This window comes from Schistocerca gregaria, chromosome 8 (genome assembly GCF_023897955.1).
Source record: "Schistocerca gregaria isolate iqSchGreg1 chromosome 8, iqSchGreg1.2, whole genome shotgun sequence".
Lineage (NCBI taxonomy): Eukaryota > Metazoa > Arthropoda > Insecta > Orthoptera > Acrididae > Schistocerca > Schistocerca gregaria.
The window spans coordinates 253,718,050-253,740,126 of record NC_064927.1 but is presented as its reverse complement, the minus strand read 5'-3'; the positions used below and the strand labels follow the sequence as shown (position 1 = coordinate 253,740,126).

The 22,077-nt window shown below is 38.3% G+C and overlaps 1 protein-coding gene across 11 annotated transcripts in view; it reads right to left on the bottom strand.

The window, feature by feature from the left end:
* Positions 1 to 998: 998 nt before the first annotated feature.
* LOC126284608 (rabphilin-3A-like) overlaps positions 999 to 22,077 on the bottom strand; it is a 971,947-nt gene continuing 950,868 nt past the window's right edge. For all 11 annotated transcript variants that reach the window (XM_049983667.1, XM_049983659.1, XM_049983658.1 and 8 more), the window contains one exon: positions 999 to 5,341. In XM_049983667.1, coding sequence (XP_049839624.1) covers positions 5,217 to 5,341 — 125 coding nt within the window. In that variant the 3' untranslated portion in view covers positions 999 to 5,216. The remainder of the gene's footprint in view (positions 5,342 to 22,077) is intronic.

The window sequence follows — 22,077 nt, the reverse complement described above, 5'->3', positions numbered from 1 at the left end:
GAATACCAAAGGTAAAAGAAGAGTGTATGGAAAAAAAACATAGAATTACATACAAACACAAAGGAAAGTCAGTTCAAACTTTCGTTATAAATAAATCTATGCAGACTGAAATATAGGAGTAGCTCGAGAGTGTAGATATAAGCAATAATGAGGAGTTGAGTGTGACTTCATTTACCCTATGCAGAGTATATGCTGCACTGATTGCCTGTGCCAGTTTAAATCTGTATGCTGGATCAGAATTTAAATGCAGATTCCTACCTTTGCAGGCACTGCACTATCATTTATGCCATATGAGTACACCTTCTGGACTGGCTGATAATCTGAAACTTACTACAGGTTGCTTCTCTTTTTTGCCAAACCTTTCATAGATTTTTGCATGGTGCTGTGATGTTCAACACTTCTGGGAGAATAGATTTAGAGGGAATTTGATTTATCAACAAACTCAGGATTGGTGCTGTGAATGAAATATTTTACTCAAAGCAGGATATATGCTCTATAGATTATATGGGAGAAATTGAATAAAAGTCAGGCATGCTTGGATGGTGTAACTGAAAATGCGCTTCCCATGAAGGTCAAGGATCTGGGTTGTAATCAAGGGCTAGCACTCTATTTTGACCAATAACATGTAATTTTGTGAGTTGTGTACAGCTAATGGTGTTTCTTGCTTCTCAGTCACCATACCTTCTTTGTACATGTATTATCACAAATTCATTCTACATGAGATGGCCATACCATAGCAATAGCTTTCTCAGTAATTTTCATTATGTCGCTTTCCACTTTTTTTCTGATTTCTTAATTTCTGATCTCATCTAATCTTGAGACTCCAGCACTTTACCTCCATATCCATGGACATTAGATGATCTGTCTTTCTTCCTTATTTTCTAAACTACTTCTTCTTCTTCATTTTCTTGTGCCTCTAACCTGCACTGGCTCAGGGTCACCCCATTAGTCCCCCCCCCCCCTCCTCCCCACCCTACCCCACTCCATGGGATGGAATATATGTACCCCAATGGTCTAGTGTAGTTTCATTCATGTGAAAGTGAGCAAAAGTTTTCTAAATTTTGCAAATTGTAAAGCTGAGGCAGGGCTTGGATACCAGCCTAGTATTCACCTAGTGGTATGTGGGAAACCCCTTAAAAACCACATCCATGCTTGCCATCTCACAGACCCTCACTGTTAATCCACTGTGAAGATTACATCTGTGGCCAACTCACCTCCCTGTCTGGGTAGTGGTGCCTTAAGGCACATGGCTCTCCAGGTGAGTCATAGCAAAATGCTTTGCTAAGGTTCTCCACTAGATTTTCTGTTGTATACAATTTATATGGAAGAAGCATTATTAAAGATATGGAGAAGCAAATGTTGCCTAGTAGGAGATTATATACCACAATCTCCCACATTCTCTGATGACCAGGTGCTGATTGATGAAGATTGTGATGACTCCAGCAGTAGTTTAATAATTTGACAAATGCATGTCAAGAATATAGATAATCAAACTCAGACAAGAAACATGGTGATACACTGAAAGATGTTAACTGAATTGTAAAAATAACTGATGAAAAATATCAGAATGTGTGATTAAATATGTGGTAGCATCTGAAAGATACTAGTTACTTAACCGAGATGTTTTTTGCTACCATCTATCCAGTTGTTCACAGTAAATAGCCTCATTCAGACCACAGAGGAAGCAAAATGTGTCTTTGTGTGGAGTGATAGGATGTTATATTTCAGTGACTGAATTACGTCTTTGGTCTGAGAATGTGTTGTTGTCCATATATACTGGCCCTTTTTGTGTTCCAGTAGGTCAATAAAGTTTTCCAGAAACAGCAACAGTAATCGCCCTAGCTTCTTTTTACTTCTAAGAGACCAACACCATATAGCTGTGAAAACTGAAACTGTATTACAAATTCTACACAGAATACTGAAAGGAATTACTATGAATCTACTTGAAGAATTGGGGTTATAGGCCTATATCCACATGAGAGCCTATGCACATGAGATACTAAATGAACACACACAGACTTTAAACATAAATATTACTTTAAAACCTTTGTTGACATACTGGAATAGGAGAAGAGGTGTTACATATGGACAAGAAAACGTACTCAGATCAAAGACATAATTCACAGAGAACTCAAATCATTCAAATGTAACATTATCATTGTTTAGTAGTTGCAAATAGTATCATCATAGTAAACGAAATATCAAATAAATGTCAAACTGTACTCTATGGCAAACAAACTGTCAAATAAGTGTCAAAATGTATTCTGTACATTTATAATTACTACATGATGTGTATTCACTAAGAATTAGACAATAACAGTTTACAACAGATGCAATATGGATCTCAAATCAAACTGGATGTAAAAAACAAAATACTGGGTGTTCCAAAAGTAACTCTGCAGTGCCATGTTGTGGTGTGCTGAGTAATGACTGATATGACTGTCAGTTGTTAATTCAACATTTCCCATTGTTTAATATATATTTAAACCATACTTGACCAGGTATTTGTATCTGTTCGTAGGTCTGGTTTGAGTGAAGACCAACAACTTGTGTGCTGACATTGTGATCTAGGTCAACATGATGACAATTGAAAAAAAGAATGTTTCTTGTGGAGCATATGTTCCACAATGGAGGCAAGTTTACCTCAGTAGTAGAAGCTACATTTGGAGCAAAGCTCCCAGGACTGAAGATGCCTAACCATAAGTCTGTACAGAACCTCATCACCAAGTTTCAAAAGACCAGAAGAGTTCATAAGGCTCCAAAATCAGGCAGGCCATCCACATCCAAAGAGAAGCTTGTGGAAGTGCAAGACATGATGCTGCAAAGTCCAAACAAATTGGTTACATGACTAGTCCAACAGGTCCATATGTCTGTGGGCTCTGCTCAAAAGATTCTCTGGACATTACTGTCCATGTAGCTATACAAAATGTCATTCATGCATGAACTGAGAGCCACTGATCACCAGGCACATGTGAACTTTTGCAACTGGTTTCTGTTCTCCCTGCAGGACAATGGTGAGGGGATTCTTGACACAACATTTTTTCACAGTTGAGGCATGGTTTCACCTCCCTGGTTACATGAAAAACCAGAATAGTCATGTGTGGGCTAGGGAGAATCCACATGAATTTAAGGTGTCCCCAATGCATGATCAAAAGATTGTTGTTTGGTGCACTGTGACTCGTAAATGAATCATTGGGCTGAGCTTCTTTCAGGGCACCCTAAATGCAAAACAGTACTGCACCTGCATTCTGAAACCCTTCCTAGGTGAACTGAATGAGGTAAAATTGAGAATGCCTGGTTCCTACAGGACAGGGTGACTGCACATACCACCCACAAGGCAATGAATGTTTTAAAGGATATCTTCAGTGACTGCATCACCTCTCGAGGACTCTGGCCTCTGCGTGTACACAACTTAACTCCATTGGATTACTTTCTATGGGGTATGTTGAAGGGAAAGGCCTATGAAGTCAGTGTGCGTGCACCATACAAGAACTCCAAGCTGCACTGAAATGTCTGAGTCAGAACATTACTCCCAATGTTCTGCACAACATCTTCAAGAACATGCAGAAACATGTGCAACCGTGTCTTCAAGTTGAAGAGGATCACTTCCAGCATCTCTTATAACGTCGATGACTTTAGTACAGCTGTTGTAAACTGCATAGTTGCTTATTGAACACCCTGTATAATTCCTGTATATAATTATTCACATGGTAAACCACCACGTGTGTTGATAGTCTCACCAATGTTGTATTCATAGGTTACTTGAGAATGGAAATAAAGCTGAAACATGTATTAAACTTATTGCAGCTAGTTTGGACTATTTCTGTACAAGTTGTTTTGTACTCCCACATAACAATCAACTAACTGAAGTTTAGAAACTTATAATAATGTTTTGTCAAGTATTTGCCATATTCTACCAGCATTATGGTAAGACAGTGGAACACACTGTGGATACCTTTAAACTAGCCAACATAGTAATTACACCAGGAAAGTGCTTTACATTTTTGCCTGACATATTAAACAGTCAAATATATACTCTAACATAAATAATATATGTTTTATATGTGTTTTTTTAGGTATTCTTAGCTATAGATGATTTGTAATGGTATTAGGAATACTTAATATAGGAGACAAATCTTGTCACCAAGTACTCCAACTGTTCTGTAACACCATCTCTTATATGAGAATCAATATTATGGAGGGACTCTTTGTTTCTATTATTGCTTAAGATAATGCCATTTTTACTCTTACACGCTGCTGAAACACTGAAGAATGTAGCAGAAGCTTGTACTGAAAGGCAGTAATGTTTTACTGCAGAGACAAGGTTGACAGACAGAGGTGGGTGCATGGAGAGAGGTTGGCAAGGGGGAGAGGGGAGGTGAGGGAGAGAGAATATATGTACAGTTATTCTGTATGACTAGTTTAAAAAAAAAAATCAGTTATCACCTCCATTTCTGTTTCTTTGATGATGAATTTTGCAGGATTTTTTTTTTTTTTTTTTTTTTTTTTTTTTTTTTTTTTTTTTTTTTTGTGCGTAACATTATTGTACTGGACATTGTTGCATACTGAGTGCTGTTTGTATCTTTAAATAAGCAACAAATAGCTTAAGAAAGATAGCTTACAGAATTTTCCAGTAAAAATTGTCATACTAAAATTAAAAATAAATTAATCATTCATAACAGAATACCACCAAAGAAACATGTTGCAGATAGTGTTCACCTACCACTGCTAACCAGTAAGCAAATTATGATTGATGCTTTGTTTGCACTATTAATATGGGGAATTGCACTATCATTTGGCAGTGTGATTGGCTACAGCTACAGAGTGACACCTATACCAATAATCTGTGTATCTATTGAGAGCTATTGCTTGCTTAGCTGAATATTAATTTCAGTAGTTAAGAGGAAGTAACAAAAATATTCAGATATAATGTCAAAGTCTTAGTAATTACATACACTTTTGATTTCAGTTGTTTACTTTTCTTCTATGAATATAGTCACTTCATACAGCCTAGGCACTTTGCGTTCCCTGAAAGATCAGTGCTGTGAAATCTAACATCTACTGTATTTTATTCCATGACAATAAGGCATACAATATATTGATGACCTCAGATATATTCTCAGTCTTCTACTGTGGTAATTTCTTCATAAGAATGATGAGAGTGAAAATACTTGCAACTAGAATTTCAGTAAAATGTTGTACTGCTATGGAGAAGTTCAGTCTCCTAGCAAATCTTCTCCCAGATTATGCCAACCTTCGTGTTTGTGGTCTGGGAATTTGATCATATCAACCCAGTGCTTCAGCCGTTCTCCCTTTGAGCGGCAGCTGAGTTCCAGACCACCTGTGGATTAGCAACAATAATAGATACATAATGATTACAAAATAGGGAAATAAAATCTATACTAGCAATGTAGATAAGTATAACAATAATCAAAATTTCTGGATGGTTCAATATGAGGAGTGATCAAAATGTAATGGTAGTTTGTGTAATTTATGTGCTTTATAGTCCAATTTTCAACATTTTATCTTGTTTGTACTCATGTTCTTGATGTACATTTGTATTTTGAGCTTTTTTGAATATTTGGTTTATCATTCACAGTCAAAAAGGTTATATCTGTTTTTGAATGCTCAGCAAATTTTTACTTTTGAAAAAGATGGATAAAAGAATCTGCATTAAATTTTGCTTGAAAAAATGAAATAAAGTGCAGCACTGTTTCCACGATGTTGACTGTGGCTTTTGAGCAAACTTAATTTGAGTGAGACAAGAATTTATGGATGGAATATGTATTTCAAAGAGGGTCAAGAGGACATTGAAGATGATGATTGTGCAGGATCCCCTAGCACTTCAATTACTGATAAAAATGTGGAAGAAGTTGTAGGCGAACATTATATCAGCTGTCTAACTGAATGAACTTAATCTAATTCTGTAAATGATGTATTATATTTTAGGCTAAAATGACTAAAAAGAAATTAGTTTGTTACAATTGATATCTACTAATGTTTAAAATTATTCTTTTTTTTTTTTTTTTAAATATATGAAATTATGAAATTTCCGGCATCTTTAAAATTCATATTATTAATTTCACAATCTAATGCTAATTATTAAATTTATTTTTGGATTTATTTATAACATAATAATATATATTGGTGATGATTCTTTTTTTTTGTCAAGAAAGTTTGTAAAAACTTTTGCTTTGTAAACTCTTTGGAATATTGTGAGTACCGTAGAATGTAAGGAGTAGTGGGCATGCCTCTGATGAAAGTAGACAAATTTCTAATCTTGTCAACAACAATGTGAATTAGTGTTCTGAAATGGAGATTGTGAAGTCAGTGTGATTTAGACAAATGGGATAAAATAAAAAGATATTCATAGCAACAGGCAAATCTTCATCAGTTATTCAGTTTGACAAGAACCCACAACATTGTAAAAATTACAGCTTCAAGACTGTATCCTAGACACAAGACTTGGAGCCAACAACAATTGGAGAATGAAGATAAATAAAAAGTTTTTCTTTTGTATATATTATGCCTCTCAAAGCTTTTGGAAATAATGAACAGACTAAGATGAAATTAATGGTGATGTGTGGGAGGATAAGATTATAAGGGGGGGCTCAATCAGGATCAGTTGACTGATGATGAAGTTTTGTCTGTTGCAGCAGAAGAAAGGACAGTAATTAGTATCATTTACAGTTTTTATATACATTCAGAAACTTCAATCACTTGATCAAAGAAGACCTGAGGACTGCCCAGTGAAGTTGTATCAACAGTGACAAGATAATATCAACAATGACAGACTTGATGAGTTGAAAGAGGACTTTACAACTACAATGAACGACGTCAGAAGAAAGATTGTGAAATTAATTTTTTTCTGGTCTCATGTGATTGATAGGAAAATGAATAGGGATGAGGATAGTGATGTAGGTGTGAAAGCTGTAGGACCCATTCAACACACATTTGAACCAAGTGAAAGTGTAGTCAGCAAAGAAACAGTTAAAACTGATAGTTTGCAGCTGATTTTAGCAAAATTAGAGGAAATTAAGACAGAACAGTCTGAAAACAATAGTAAACTAGACAGGGAACAATACCAAATAGACCAACTTATTACTAATGGGTTGTCAGATGGATTCAAAATTGTGAATGAAAAATTGATGTCTTAGAAAATAAATTTATTGTTTTGGAAAATGAGTTAGTTGCACAATCTTCACAACAGGAGAATGATGTCAGAGTTCAGCAGAAGGTTGTAGAGGAGAAAATGGAACAGAACTTTTGTAGTTTAGATTAAAAAAATTTAAATGTTGAAAACAGTATGCTAGCTAATGTAAATGTTTTAGATCAAAAAATTTCAGTAGTTCAAGAAAATTGTATCCACAACAATCTGTATTCAAATAATGGTACGCCAATCAAAAGTTTCTCATCAGACAATTTACATCCAGTGAATTTTCTACACAACTGTAGAGATAGTTTTGTGTTGGGCATGAGTGATGACCAAAAGATTAAATCTGTTAAAAGATGTCTTGAAGGTGAAGCTCTGTCATCAGTAAATCTAAATTTAAGCCAGTGGGAGACATACCAAAGTTTTGAAAAAAGCTTTTTAAATAAATTTTGGTTGGAAGCTGAACAAGGGAGAATTAAAAGTGAATTTCTGAAAACTCCAAATTATTTGAATCGGGATGGTACACTGAAAGAATTATGTAAGAATCAACTTGAGAAATTAACACAGCTTGACTGGCCATTTGACGAAATGACATTTATTGATGCACTGAAAAGGAGTTTACCAGAGAGGTTCCATGATAATAACTACAGAAACAGAGATAGTGGTAACTTCCATGAGGGTCAAAATGGTAATAGAGACAGAAGTTATGAACATTAGTAGAATGGGAACAATGGGGATAACCAATGGACATTTAATTGGAGAAACAATCATAGACGCAACTATTCGGGAAATGGTGGTCCACCTCAGTGAAGGTTCACAGTTTTGGGGGTTAGGAAACAGAACAAATACAGGACCCCCCAATTTACACTCACATTTAGACAAAAATAACAGTATTAATAACGTGGCACAGGTATCTGAAGTTGAACAGAAGGAACATCAAATTTCTCATTTATGATTTGATCAAAAGTTTAGGAATACTATGTTTAATTATAATGGTGTAGACACTAATCACAAACCAGAATGTGAGAGTAATGAGAATTTTGATGTAGTGTGTACTAATGATTTCTTCTCTTGATCAGAAAACAGTATTATTTATATATGTAAAACAGGTGATGACTATATTTGATCTGAATTAGATGGTATTTCTGATGTAGAAATGAATGATAGCTGTGAAATGACTGAGGTTGCCAAGTCTGAGACTGGTTACTTGTTGCAAATAAATGTAGGTGAGGTGTGTGACATTGGTGGTGATGAGACTTGTGGTGTTAACGATGTAGTTGATGAAGTAATTTTGGAAGAATATGATGGTGATGGTGATGAAGATGAAGAAGATGATGATGATTATGACGATGATGATTATCAGGCATTTGTGGAGTTTAAGAATAATGAAGTTTCAGAGCTATTTGTGAATACAGGTAAGGTAAGTGATGTTTGTGATGATGTAAGTGAGAGTCATGGGATACCAGTCCAGTCAATGTAGTTTTTCATTAATGTCATGCAGAGTAATGATCCAAACAGTAAAGCTGAGTTATCTGTAAGCCTAGAGAATAAAGGTGAAAACTTTGTGAAATTTGTTTGGGACCAAATTGATGATAACATAGGTAAATGTACATTATGGCATAAGTTAGCTGTGCTTAGTCAAAATTCGTATCCAAATTGGTGAAATGAAGTGAAAGAAGATCTAAGTAGGAAATATAATTTTAAAATTATAACATTTTTGTGTTCCTTCTGTAATAAGTGATGTTAATTGTGCTATGGAACCCATTCAGTGTGTTCAATCTTTACCTGACAACATGTGCAACCAAAGTAATGCTATGATACCAGTAAAGTTGATAAGATCCTGCAAAATCAGTTGATGAAATTGAAAGTGATCTTTTTCTTGAATTGTCTAATAGCAGAGATGATGATTCAGATTTTGGATGTCCTTACATTAACAATAAGATTGATCAGTGGGAAGGGAACTGTTCGATACTGGTGGCCCGATTTGTGGTGTATCTGAACAATTTAGAGACAAGATTAAATATTGTAAGAATTTTGCGGAAATGTCTGCTACACATGTAACGATAAGAGGAGCTACTGGTAGGCAAAGCAAGTATGTAAAATTTCAAGCACTGTCAACATTTAGTATAGAGGACAAAATATATGAACATGGATGCATAATGATACCTAGTCTAGAAGAAAATATGTTGTGTTTTTTTGCCATGCTATAGATTCGTAAGGCTATTTAACTGTGTTCCGTTTGTCTGGAATTAAGTATGTAAGATGAGGTGATTTCTAGAGTTTTATTTTATCAATTGACTGAGTTTAAATCTATTTGTAGATTGATAAGATGATAGAACTGTGTTTTGTTTGTCTGGAATTTAGTATGTAAGATGATGTGAATTTTGAAGTTCTGTCTTGTCTGTCGACTGAGTTAAAACCTGTGGTACACTATATAATTATGTTCTGTAATAGAGTTGTGCTTTAGAATTTAATATTGGCATGAGGCTAAATGAGTAGATCTTTTTGCAATTATGAAATGAGACAGTATTCATAATTTGTACTGCAAAGATTAGGAATAATATCTGAGCATATCTGCATGTATTACCTTATTAGTCCATTCTTTTTATTGCATTTAACTTTGAATATTACTGTTTCACAGGTGAACACTGTTTAATTGCACCTGGCATGAATCCCATGTAACTAACTTTAAAAAGTTACTAAGGAGAATATGTGTTGTGTGATGTGAAGGAGGTATTGAACAGCATATTTAGTTCACAAAATAATGTTTAAGATAGGAAGTTACCTATCCATTGGAGCATGTGATGAGAACTCTAAGGAGGAAACTGGACGATGTGGGTGGATCCACTTCCCACACTGCTGTATGCCTGTATCCTACTGTACAAGTCAAGTTGCATGAGATTGTGGGTGCTGGATAACATACTTGAGCATCTATTGACTGGATCTATGTTGTGACTGATATCTTAGCGAAGACTGCTAAAGACACTGGTATTCAGCATAAATTAATGTAGGGGGATTGACTTTCCAGTCATTATGTAACTTTAAATCAGTATGTCTTTTTTATCATTTGTAAATAAATGTATATAGGTTAGTTGTACGGACTATTAGTAAATAGTGTGGAAGACACCTACTAGTGTAAACAATGCAACAAGATGTATACATGTCTGCTTTCATATACTGTTTTTAGTTCTCAAATTGCTAGATTGTGTCTTCATTCAAAGCTAACTATGACTCTGTTTACCTGTATTTATTCTCTGTGTTGCAATATTGTATCTGACTGGACCTTGACTTGTGGAGAGACTCATGCTTAAATCACGACTGTGTGTGTACTCAAGGAGAGTGGACAACCTTTGATTGAGGCTACGTGCTTCTTATATTTATTCTTTGCTATGATTGAACTTTTTTGCCAGTTTGTACCCAGTGTGGTTTCAATTCATGGGTCGATCTCCACATTGTAGACTTAGGCCCCAATATTTTTACATTATTTTGTTTTTTCATGACTCAACATATCCTTGAATACTCTGGTGTATGTGGCTCATTGATTCCCGTTCATGACTGAGTATATTCTTCTGGTCTGTACCCATTGTTGTGGGTTTTTGAGTCAGCTCACTCATTGTACACTTAAGCTCTGAAATTTTTTCTCTTCTGTTTTGAAGATTTTGAATGTCTGATTGTATAGATCTTAACTTAAAATTTATAAGTTCTAGTAATTGAAATTGTTTCTGTAATTATTTCTGTAGTTTACTGGTGTAATGTTATAGTTTTGATTTTTTATTATTTGTCTTTTGACATTATGTTCCACAGATGTGAAAATCTGAATGCCATATCCTGATATATGTATAGATTATGATTTGTATCGTAGATATTTTTCTTATGTTTTCTGTAATATGTTACATAACAGATACGTCTTCTATACATCTGTCTGCTATCCTGGGCATCATTTTATAGACTGTTTGGCAAACCTTATAGTCTGTCACAAAATATTGTAACATTCTGTTTCCAAATTTTGTGAGAGAGATATTGTAATGGGTCACCCTCCTCTCACATATATATGGTGAGCACAAAGTCTTACCATGATTATAAAAATTTATAACAGAATAACCATTTGACATAATATGTTATATTTGATGCCGTTACATAGGTTAGTGTTACTAGTTGTTGTGACCAATAGATGGTGCTAGTGCTCCACAACACCGATGTGGTCTGTTGGGTCATGTTAGTTGCTGGCAAAATGGCATCGAAGCAGGAGAAAGTGCAATGTGTGCTTTTGTTCCAAGAAACGAAATCACCCATCAGTGTTCACAATAAATTTCGGGTTTCTTATGGACACTGCCCTCTTGACATTAAATCAATAAAGCGATGGAATCAAACATTGATAATCATCCTCGAAGTGGGAGGCCTCGTGTGAGTGATGCAACTGTTGATTGTGTTCGGCAATTGTTTCTATAGAGTCTGTCTAAATCAACTTGTCACGCATCACGTGAACTTCAAATACTGCAAGTAAGTGGTGTGGTGAAGATTCTTCATGAAAGGCTTAGGTTGCATGCTTACAAAGTGCAAATTGTGCAGGTCTTGCAACTGAAGGATTTGCTGACATATGCTAAATTTGCAACTGAGATTCTCAACAGGATTTATGGCGCTAACGATTACTTAAATCGCATATGTTTTACTGATGAATCCACCTTTCATGTCAGTTGAATAGTAAATAGGTGTAATGTCCATATATGGGGTTCAGAGTCTCCACATTCTGCTGTACAGTTACAGCAAGACAGTGAAAAAGTGAATGTTTGGTGAGGTTTCATGCATAACAATGTTTTTGGACCATTTTTCTTCTCGGAAAAACCCATTACCACTAACTACTTAGATGTTTTGCAACAGTTCATCGCCCCATAGTGAGAAGAATATCAACCATGGATAATTTTCAAGCAAGAAAAACAAAAAGTTCCATGACTTTTTTGATCACACCTCATATGTAAAATAAGAGAAAGGCAACTAGGCAACTACTCACCTATGGCAGACTGATGCATGGAGTGCAGTAACACATAACAGAAAACAGCATTAGCTTCTGAGCACAGCTCTTTTGCAAGAAATAGTATACACGTTCTCTCTCTCTCTCTCTCTCTCTCTCTCTCTCTCTCTCTCTCTCTCTCTCACACACACACACACACACACACACACACACACACAAAAAGGAAAAACCAGACTGACACCTTACGTGAATGTGTGTACTATTGCTGGATACATAGCAGTGCTCAAAAGCTAGTGTGAATGCTGTTTTCTGTTATGTGTTACTGAGCTCCATGCTTTGATCTGGTATAAGTGAGTGGTTGTCTTTCCCTTCTTTTACATAGTGATTATTACAGTAACATGCAGCATACAAAGAAATGCAATAAAGGTCACAGAATCATATACTTTGTGAATCACCTGTTACCTGTCTGGAGTTGCATATTTTCTGGAACTAAGCTGACTGGACAAATTATTAGTCACACCCTGAGAAAGCACATTGGTTGCTTAGCTCTGCAGATGGTGTAAAACTGAATCCAGGAAGTTTCACATCAGCGCATACTCTGGTGCAGAGTGAATATCTCATCCTGGATGAAACGTGACATCTATTTAAAAAATCCTGTGACTGGATGTTGCCACTTCTAAATAGTCATGACGAGTTTTCTGTGGACACTGTCTTTCACATTGATAATAGACATGTTCACAGGGTTCCACACATACTCTGAAATAAGGCAAATCCAGATAGGTGATGTGAATCTGATCATTTACCTACTTTTCAACATTTTGTACCAGAGTGCTGTATCTTAACAAGAACACCACGCTGACCATTTGTATGAATTCTAGACTGACTTGTCTACAACATAGACATGTTATAGTGTGCAGTACTAACAAATGGCACTGCCAGTAGACATGTAATTCATGTGCTGCACTTATGAAATAAATACATAAATACTAAAACTTTTGCGGGGAACAGGTACTTTGAGTGACTATTTCATTTTTTGTTCATTGTTAATATTGCTTAGATACTACACATGCCTAGTCACAAAACTTCATTTTTGTAGGTTAAATCTGATCACATGAGTATACAATTTTTATTACTCTCTGATTTCCTCCTCCCTTTCACATACACTTCTCTCTTTTTTTATGGCCTATCTGATTTCTACTTCCATTGTAATTATTCTTTTTCTTTTTTGTGCTTATATGTCTTGCTCACACTGATCAATTTTTAAACTTTATTGCACTTCTAATTTCTCTTGAATTGCTTTTATTCTGTAATTTGGCAGTTGTATTGTAAGCATAGTTCTTCAGTTAACTTCCCCAGAGTTAGCTTACTTTTCTAGTTGGATCTATATTGTCCAGTCACATTAATGTGCACCTGTCAAAAGCAAGATGTGCAGGAAGAGAGTCAATAAGTTCTAGAAGATACCGACAGGAATGTGGAGCCATGCTGACTCCAGCATCATGCCCAGCTGCATCAGGTGTCTTGGTTGAGGATCGAGGGAACAAACAGCCCGATGAAGGTGGTATCTCAATTGGTTGTAAATCTGGAAAATTTGGTTGTCAATGGAGTATGGTAACTGCAGTGTGGTGCTCTTCAAACCATACATGTACACTGCGAGCTGGATGATGTTATCATTCCGAGGAAAAACAAACTGCATGTAGGCTTTTGGCCAACAAGGCCTTTATCAAAAATGGATAATATACACAATCTAGCAACTGCATCTCAACACACACATGACCACAGCCTCTGGCAACTTGGCCATGTGTGTGGGATTTGCATTTGTGTCAGCATGTGACTTTCTGCGACTCTGCATCTCTGCTGTATGGTGAGCAGCAACTGTCCTTTTCATTATATTGTTACATACCATCCTGGATTTTCCATTGTCTGAAACTGCATGTAGGGGTGGACATGATCCACAAGGATCGATGCATACTAGTGTTGAAACATTACGCCTTCCAGAATGACAAGATCACCCAGGGAACACCACAGAAACATTACTCAAACACCGTAACACTCCCTCCTCTGATCTGTTGTTGTTGTTGTCTTCATTCCTGAGACTGGTTTGATGCAGCTCTCCATGCTACTCTGTCCTGTGCAAGCTTCATCATCTCCCAGTACCTACTGCAACGTACATCCTTCTGAATCTGCTTAGTGTATTCATCTCTTGGTCTCCCTCTATGATTTTTAACCTCCATGCTGCCCTCCAATGCTAAATTGCTGATCCCTTCATGCCTCAGAACATGTCCTACCAACCGATCCTCTGATCTATGGAGCATAAAATATGATTCATTTGGGAAGATTACCCGTTTCCACTCAGTGGATGCTCAGCTGTGGTACTGGCATGTAAATTCCAGCCTTCGTCACTGATGAATAACAGTTGGCATGGCTGCATAAACCAGGTGCCTGCTGCAGAAGCCCATTTGCAGCCATGTTTGTTGAACAGTCACTGAGAACTGTTGGTAGCCCCTTGGTTCATCTGGGCAGTCAGCTACTCAACAGTTGCACATCTATTCACTCATACACATCCTGCAGCCATAGTTCCCACCCCTGTCATCTATGGCTGGTGATGCATCACAGTTACCTCGGCACTGGTTTTGGATAGTGCCATTTTGCTATGAACGGTGTAGTTTAACACTTTGAAAACTCATCCATTTCAGAAATGCTTGCACTCCTGGTACTAAATCCACTGTCCATGACCTTTTTGGATACCAAATAAATTGCTCTGTTTCTGCATTACAATAACAATTGCACTGTTTTCCACATTACAACAACTGTGCTGTTTTCCACATCCTCCCTAACACATTTCATGTACTCTCCACTGCTAGTACTGTAAGCCATTAATGTGACTGGACCATGTATTAGCATGTGTTTCAAGCAACTAAACAGATATATTATTTTCTTCATGGAAGTCATTTTCAACAACTGTAGTATTATTTTTCCAGGATGAATTTTAGGCATCAGTTGTAAAGTAAATTTTATTATGCTTTACCAGTTTCAGCAAATTAATTTGTCATCTTCAGAAGGCATAGGTAGAAGTATTTTGGAAACGGGTAAGTTTTCAAAGTGTTATGCTGTGGTGGTTAATGTACACAATGCATGGCAAAATAGCATGATCCAAAACCAGCATCAATGCAACTATGTGGCACTATGGTCTGTAGGTGGCAGGGGTGAACTATGGCTGAATAGATGAGCAACTGCTGAACAACTTACCACCCAGATGGACCATGGGGCTACCATCAGTGTCACCTCACTACGTTTCTGTAATATACTTTTTATACTTCTCATAAATGTATAACCAAAGTTAAAGATTTGTAATATCCCTTATTTTGTAGGCTTCTGAAGATGATAAATTCATTTGTTGAAGCTGGTGAAGCATAATAAAATTTGTTTGCAATTGATGCTTGAAATGTATCCTGAAAAAACTAGATAGGTCTTCATAGTTAGACAGGCCTTTAAAGCACCTGATGAATTTTGTAAATAATATGATGAAAATAGTTATTGTTGTGACTCCCTGATCTTTCAAAGTGCCGCCGAGCAGTTACACGTGTCGCTACATGCGGCGCTGTCTGCCAGCCATGCAGCAGCAGCGCCACCTAAGCAGCCAGCCAGCCAACCAGCCAGCGGCCGCTAGACTCGGACTCAGTTATGATTTGACTGTTAAAGTGTACACACATCTTACTCTGTTTACTTAATCTGTGACTTTCATGTATTGCATCTTCCTTGAAATATATTTGTTCAACTTGAAGTTATAACATGGGCGATGAGGATGGGATTTTTTTTTTTTCCATCGTTGACCCACATGTTTCCATGGCTACTTCAGATCAACTATTGCAAGGTCTCATAGAACAGCAAACACTTCTCACAAATGTGATTCGTGATTTCGTCGCGGCATCAAATGCGGGGCATCTCTTGTCATTGTCTCTACCTCCTTTTCCTCCTTACGACGAGACGGCGGAAGACTGGTCTGATTATGAAACACATCTTCAACAGCACTTCTTGGCATTTCATGTCATGGATGAACAAACATGTAAGTCTCTGTTCCTTTCATAGATTTCACCTCAAATGTATCGGTTGTTGTCGGATTTGGCTCCTTTGAAAGATCCTATCGTCTTTGTCCTTTGCTGAAATGTGCTCACTTCTGTCCTTCTATTTTCAAAAGCAAACGCATGTGGTAGCCTCTCGTGTTGCCTTTTATCATTGTCAAAAACAACCGAATCAATCCTATTGCGCTTGGGCTGTTGAACTTCACGGCCTCAGTAGAAAGTGTCAATTTATTACTGAAGTTCACAAAGAATCCTATGCCGATTCCATGGTACGGGATGCTATTATCCGATCGGCACCCGACAAAGAAGTTAGGCATCGTGCCCTTCAGTTGGCAAATACAACTCTAGATGAAGTCCTATCCATCGCTCAGTCTTTTGAAATTTCTCATGCCACTGGAGTGCAAATAGAGGCATGGGGTGACGTTGGGGAAATACAACCTCTGTGCAATGTTGATGAAGCGTGTGGCGTGTCCCCGCCGGCCAATGTGGCCGCAGTATGCTCCCAAGTGCAGCCTCGGCCTAACCATAAACAAACCTCTAAAATCTGCAACAAATCCCACGGCAACGTCCTTCATGTCCGCGGTGTTTTACGAAACATTCACGAGAAGATTTTCCACAATGTTGGGCTGTGTGTCACAAATGCAAAAAAAAAAAAAAAAAAAAAAAAGGTTTGTGTCATCCGTTTGCAAATCCGACCACCTACATGATGTTCATGAACGTGACACTGATTCTGATTCTTTGTTGTCTGTCAATTGTACTTCTTCCCTTTCAGGGAAGTTATTCCTCACTGTCCAAATACTTGGTCGAGATGTTCGCATGCAAGTGGATACTGCTTCTGCTGCCACTATCATCAATTCTCAGACGTATCTTCAGTTGGGTTCTCCACTTCTGTCACCTGTCACTACGCAATTACGGACTTACAATAAACAGAAGATTTTTCTCTTGGGACAATTTGATGCTGAGATATCTCACAAATCTGTCGTTCACACTGTTCCCATATTTGTGGTCGACCATAGTAACGTGGAGAATCTTTTTGGTTTCGATGCCTTTTGCGTTTTTGGTTCCTCCATAGATGACTCTGTCAATATCGTCTCTGATGTTTTTTTTATGCTCAATTGGATTCCTTGTCGATGACATTTTCATCTCTTTTTTTCTCCTAGGTTAGGCCGTTCAAACGACTTTGAAGCTCATATCATGCTCAAACCCACTGCTTGCCCTAAGTTTTTTCGGGCTCGGCCCATTCCTGTGATCCTTTGTGATCAGGTCAAACTGGAGCTGGATCATCTCACTTCTTCAGGGGTCTTGCTTCCTGTCACTTCCGGTGAGTGGTCCTCTCCTGTTGTTGTCGTTGCTAAGCCAAATGGTGATATTCGTCTCTGTGGCGATTTTAAAGCCACTGTAAATGCTCATTGCCTTATTGACACTTACCCTATGCCTCGACCTGAAGAATTGTTCACTAAACTTGCTGGAGGCCACTACTTTTCTAAACTTGACCTGTCAGAAGCTTATCATCAACTTCCTCTCGACACTGCTTCCTGGCAGTTTCTGGTCCTTAACACACCTTTCGGCCTTTATCAATACCAGCGATTGCTATTCGGGGTTGCCAGCACCCCTGCTCTCTTTCAGTGATTCTTGGAACAATTATTACTCACTGTCCCTGGGTGTATAAATTACCAGGACGACATCGTTGTCACTGGCTCCACCACTGACAAACATCTTCAAAATCTCCACACACTTTTTCATGTCTTACAGACTGCCGGTCTTAAGTGTAAACTTCAGAAATAAAAATTTTTTCAGGCATCTTTCACGTACTTGGGGTTTCAACTCTCTCGAGATGGTATTCGTCCGCTTCAGCTGTGATCGATGCCCTTTCTCACCCTACATCTGTTAAGGAACTGCAGGCCTTCTTGAGGAAAATAGCATACTATCACAAGTTTTTACCATCCCCTGCTTCGGTGGCTCAGCCGTTGCATCACCTGTTGCATAAAAATGTGCATTTCACTGGTCCGCATCATGCGATGTGGCTTTCCAGAAATTGAAGACTATGCTGAAACACGCCCTGTGCCTGGCTACTTATCGACCTGGCCAACATCTTGTTCTTGCCACAGATGCCCATTAATACGGGGTTGGTGCAGTCCTTGTGCACCATTTTTCTGACAATTTTGAACAACCCATTGCTTATGCCTCCAAAATGCTACAAAAGTATTCTCAAATTGAAAAAGAAGCGTTGGCCATTATTTATGATCTTTATAAGTTTGGTGTTTTTCTCTATGGATCCAAATTTCATCTTGTTACGGATCACAAACCACTTGTTTCCTTGTTTCATCCATCAACGTCACTTCCTGACAAGGCTGCACACTGCCTCCAGTGTTGGGCTTTTTACTTGTCTTGTTTCAATTATGAGATTCATTTTCAGCCGACGGCTCAACATGCGAATGCTGATGCACTGTCTCACTTTCCCATGGGTCCTGATCTGGTATTCAATAGGGATGAACTTTTGTGTTTCCACCTGGGTGTTGCCAAGCAGCGGGTTGTGACAGGTTTCCCATCACCGGGGACCAGCTGGCGGCAGCTACGGGTTCTGACCCTACCCTCTCCCAGGTTTTATGCTGTATTCCGAGGGGTTGGCCAAATCATCTTTCCGCTAAGACTTCTGATACATTGTGGAACAACTATGCATTGTGTTACTGCCTCATGGCTAGGGATGATGTTATCCTCTTTTTCACCAAAAATGCTTCGGCGTGTGTTGTCGTACCTGCGTCTTTGTGTGCTTCAGTCTTGCGCCTCCTTCACAAAGGATACTGGGGTGTATCTCGCACAAAATCTCTGGCGCGCCGTCATGTGTACTGGCCCAACATCGACTCTGAAATCACACACAGGGTCACTGCCTGCGGCCCTTGTGCATCACAGACCGCCACCCTGAAGTCATCTTTGTCACCGTGGCCTTCGCCTGAGAAGCCCTGGGAGCATATTCATGCTGACTTTGCGGGACCTTTTTTAGGTACTTATTGGCTTCTCGTTATTGATGCCTACTCTAATTCCTTTCATTGTCCGTTGCACGTCGCCTACCACCGCGGCAACCACCAATGCTCTAGCTCACATTTTCCCTTTGGAAGTTCTTCCCTCTACTCTTGTTACTGATAATGGTCCGTAATTTGCCTCTTCCAATTTTGCAGATTTTTGTGCCTGTCACAGTGTCATGGCTCTGTTCCATCCACAGTCAAACAGTGAGGCTGAATGACTGGTCCACACATTTAAGGCTCAGATGAGGAAACTCGTGACTTCTTCTGCTGCTGTTGATGCACTTCTCAAACTTCTGGCTTCTTACCGTTTCACCCCCATGGGCAACCACAGCCCAGCTGAGCTCTTACATGGCTGACAGCCCCGAACTCTACTTCATCTTGGCCTTCCACCTCACAGCTGTGGTTGTCTTTGCTTGGCCGGTTCACTGCCGACAACCTTGTATGGGTACAGGGATATGGCAGGTAGCCAAAATGGAGTCCTGGCCACATCTTACGACACTGTGCCCAACGCCTGTATGAAATCCAGATGGACACGCATGTTGCAGTGCATCATTCGGATCAGCTTTGGCCTCGTGTGCCAGCAACGCCTGTTCCAGATGCTGCTACACCATCTTTGGCTCTACCTGACGCTTGGGATGCTGGAATCTCTCATTACTCATAATGCAGTCCCCTCACCATCATATCAGTGCAAGCACAAGAACTGACGCCACCAGGAGACGTGCCCATACAGGAACCAGGTGACCATCATCTGTCAGAGCAAGTCTACTCACTTCCTTCTCCTATGGATGGAAACGCATGTCCATGTTTCCTGTTATAACACCCGGACTTGCTGCAATGGGTAGATTGGTGCACGGGGCCCCAGCAGATTCGACCCCTATGTCTCCTGTCATCTTGACCCGTTATCATCGGGGACTCTCCCATCTGTACGGGAAGCCTCCTCCTCGAGACTTTACGGACAGTCAGACAACACCTATGGACGTTAGCAATCTACAGGCAACCTCCATCAAGACCTGTGCTACAACTTCAAAGGGGGTAAAAGTGTTGTGACTCACCGATCTTTCAAAGTGCTGCCGCACTGTTATGTGTGTCCTCTACATGCGGCGCAGTCTGCCAGCCATGCAGCAGCAGTGCCACCTAAGCGGTCAGCCAGCCAGCGGCTGCTAGACTTGGACTCAGTTATGATGTGACTGTTAAAGTGTACACACATCTTACTCTGTTTACTTGATCTGTGACTTTATATTTGTTCAACTTGAAATTATAAAAGTTATAGCATATGACAACAGGAATACTATATTTACCTGATTATAAATCAAAAACAAAGGTTCCAAGACTTACCAAGCGGGAAAGTGCCAGTAGACAGGCACAATAAAATAACACACAAACACACACACCAAATTTCGAGCTTTTGCAACCGGCGGTTGCTTCGTCAGGAAAGAGGGAAGGAGAAGGAAAGATGAAAGGATGTGGGTTTTAAGGGAGAGTGTAAGGAGTCATTCCAATCCCGGGAGTGGAAAGACTTACCTTAGGGGGAAAAAAGGATAGGTATATACTCGCACACACACACACATATCCATCCTGAAGAATCACATGACATTCGACTCATGGTAATATGTAGCACTATAGTGACTGACCTTGTACTATAGATGCTGTCATTCAATCTGAATCCTACCTGTTACATTAAAGTACTGTCATTACTTCAACAAAAGTTTGGCTTGTGTCCTACTTTTCCTTTCTTGAATGACTGCGTAATGTCGTGGACAAGGAAGTTACACAATGAAGTTATCAATGCCAGGAATGATACATTTTCCAGCACACAGATTACTTTTAGAACACATATTTTGTTAATAATTGGTAGCATTTCCATACTTAATTTCTCTTGAATATAAGTTTATAATTATTTTTACCCTTAAGAAGGTTTGTTGGTGACTTTCAATTTATCTTAATTTTACAGAAAATTTGAGAAAACTGATTTGATGTTAGTTTCTGAAATTTGTTTACCAAATTATTAATTTTTGAGTCTACTGCTAAGTAGTGTTGACTCCTAGGCCACGTTTTAGAGTAAATGTTGGCAGTAAAATTTATTTTGCAACTTAAAAAGTAAGTTAATGTTTCCTGGAATCAATTGTTAAGGTAACACAAGTGGTAAAATTTCATGTAGGAAGACACATTTAACAGGTATTTCCATTTTTTATAGGGTATATTTCTGTGCCTGGACCAATTTTTAGGTATAAGTTTAATTTTACTCATGTTATAACAATATTATTTAAGGTCTGGATTGTTGAACTGAATTTATAATGTGGTCATGGCAGAGCCCAGCAGGACAGTTCTGTTTTCTTGAGTCTTCAGTTTGGTCTAGTTTGTCAAGAATTTTTGTGTGTCAATGAGATTTAATAATTGAATGAAGGCGAAACTGGAGCAAAGCATACATAATTTCATTAATTACAATACTCAGCTGATATTCCTTCATGCAGGATGAATCCAGTAGGAGTGTAATACATTGAGCAAGACCATCAACAGTTACCACCACAACAATGGAGAAAATCTAACTTAAAAATCTAAGTTCAACTCAAATGTTTCCATTAATTGTAATATGCTGTGAAAGTGAGTTATCAGCAAAAATACAAAATTTGTTATTTTTGGTCACTATATTTTATTGTTTGGTTGGAAAAAGCCACAACTGCCATCTTGTGCAACTTCCAACCAATCTTTCATTTCAATAATAGTGGAAGATTTTATGCAAGCATACTACTTGTGTGTGTGTGTGTGTGTGTGTGTGTGTGTGTGTGTGTGTGTTAAAGAGAAAGAGAGAGAGAGAGAGAGAGAGAGAGAGAGAGAGAGAGAGAGAGAAACACT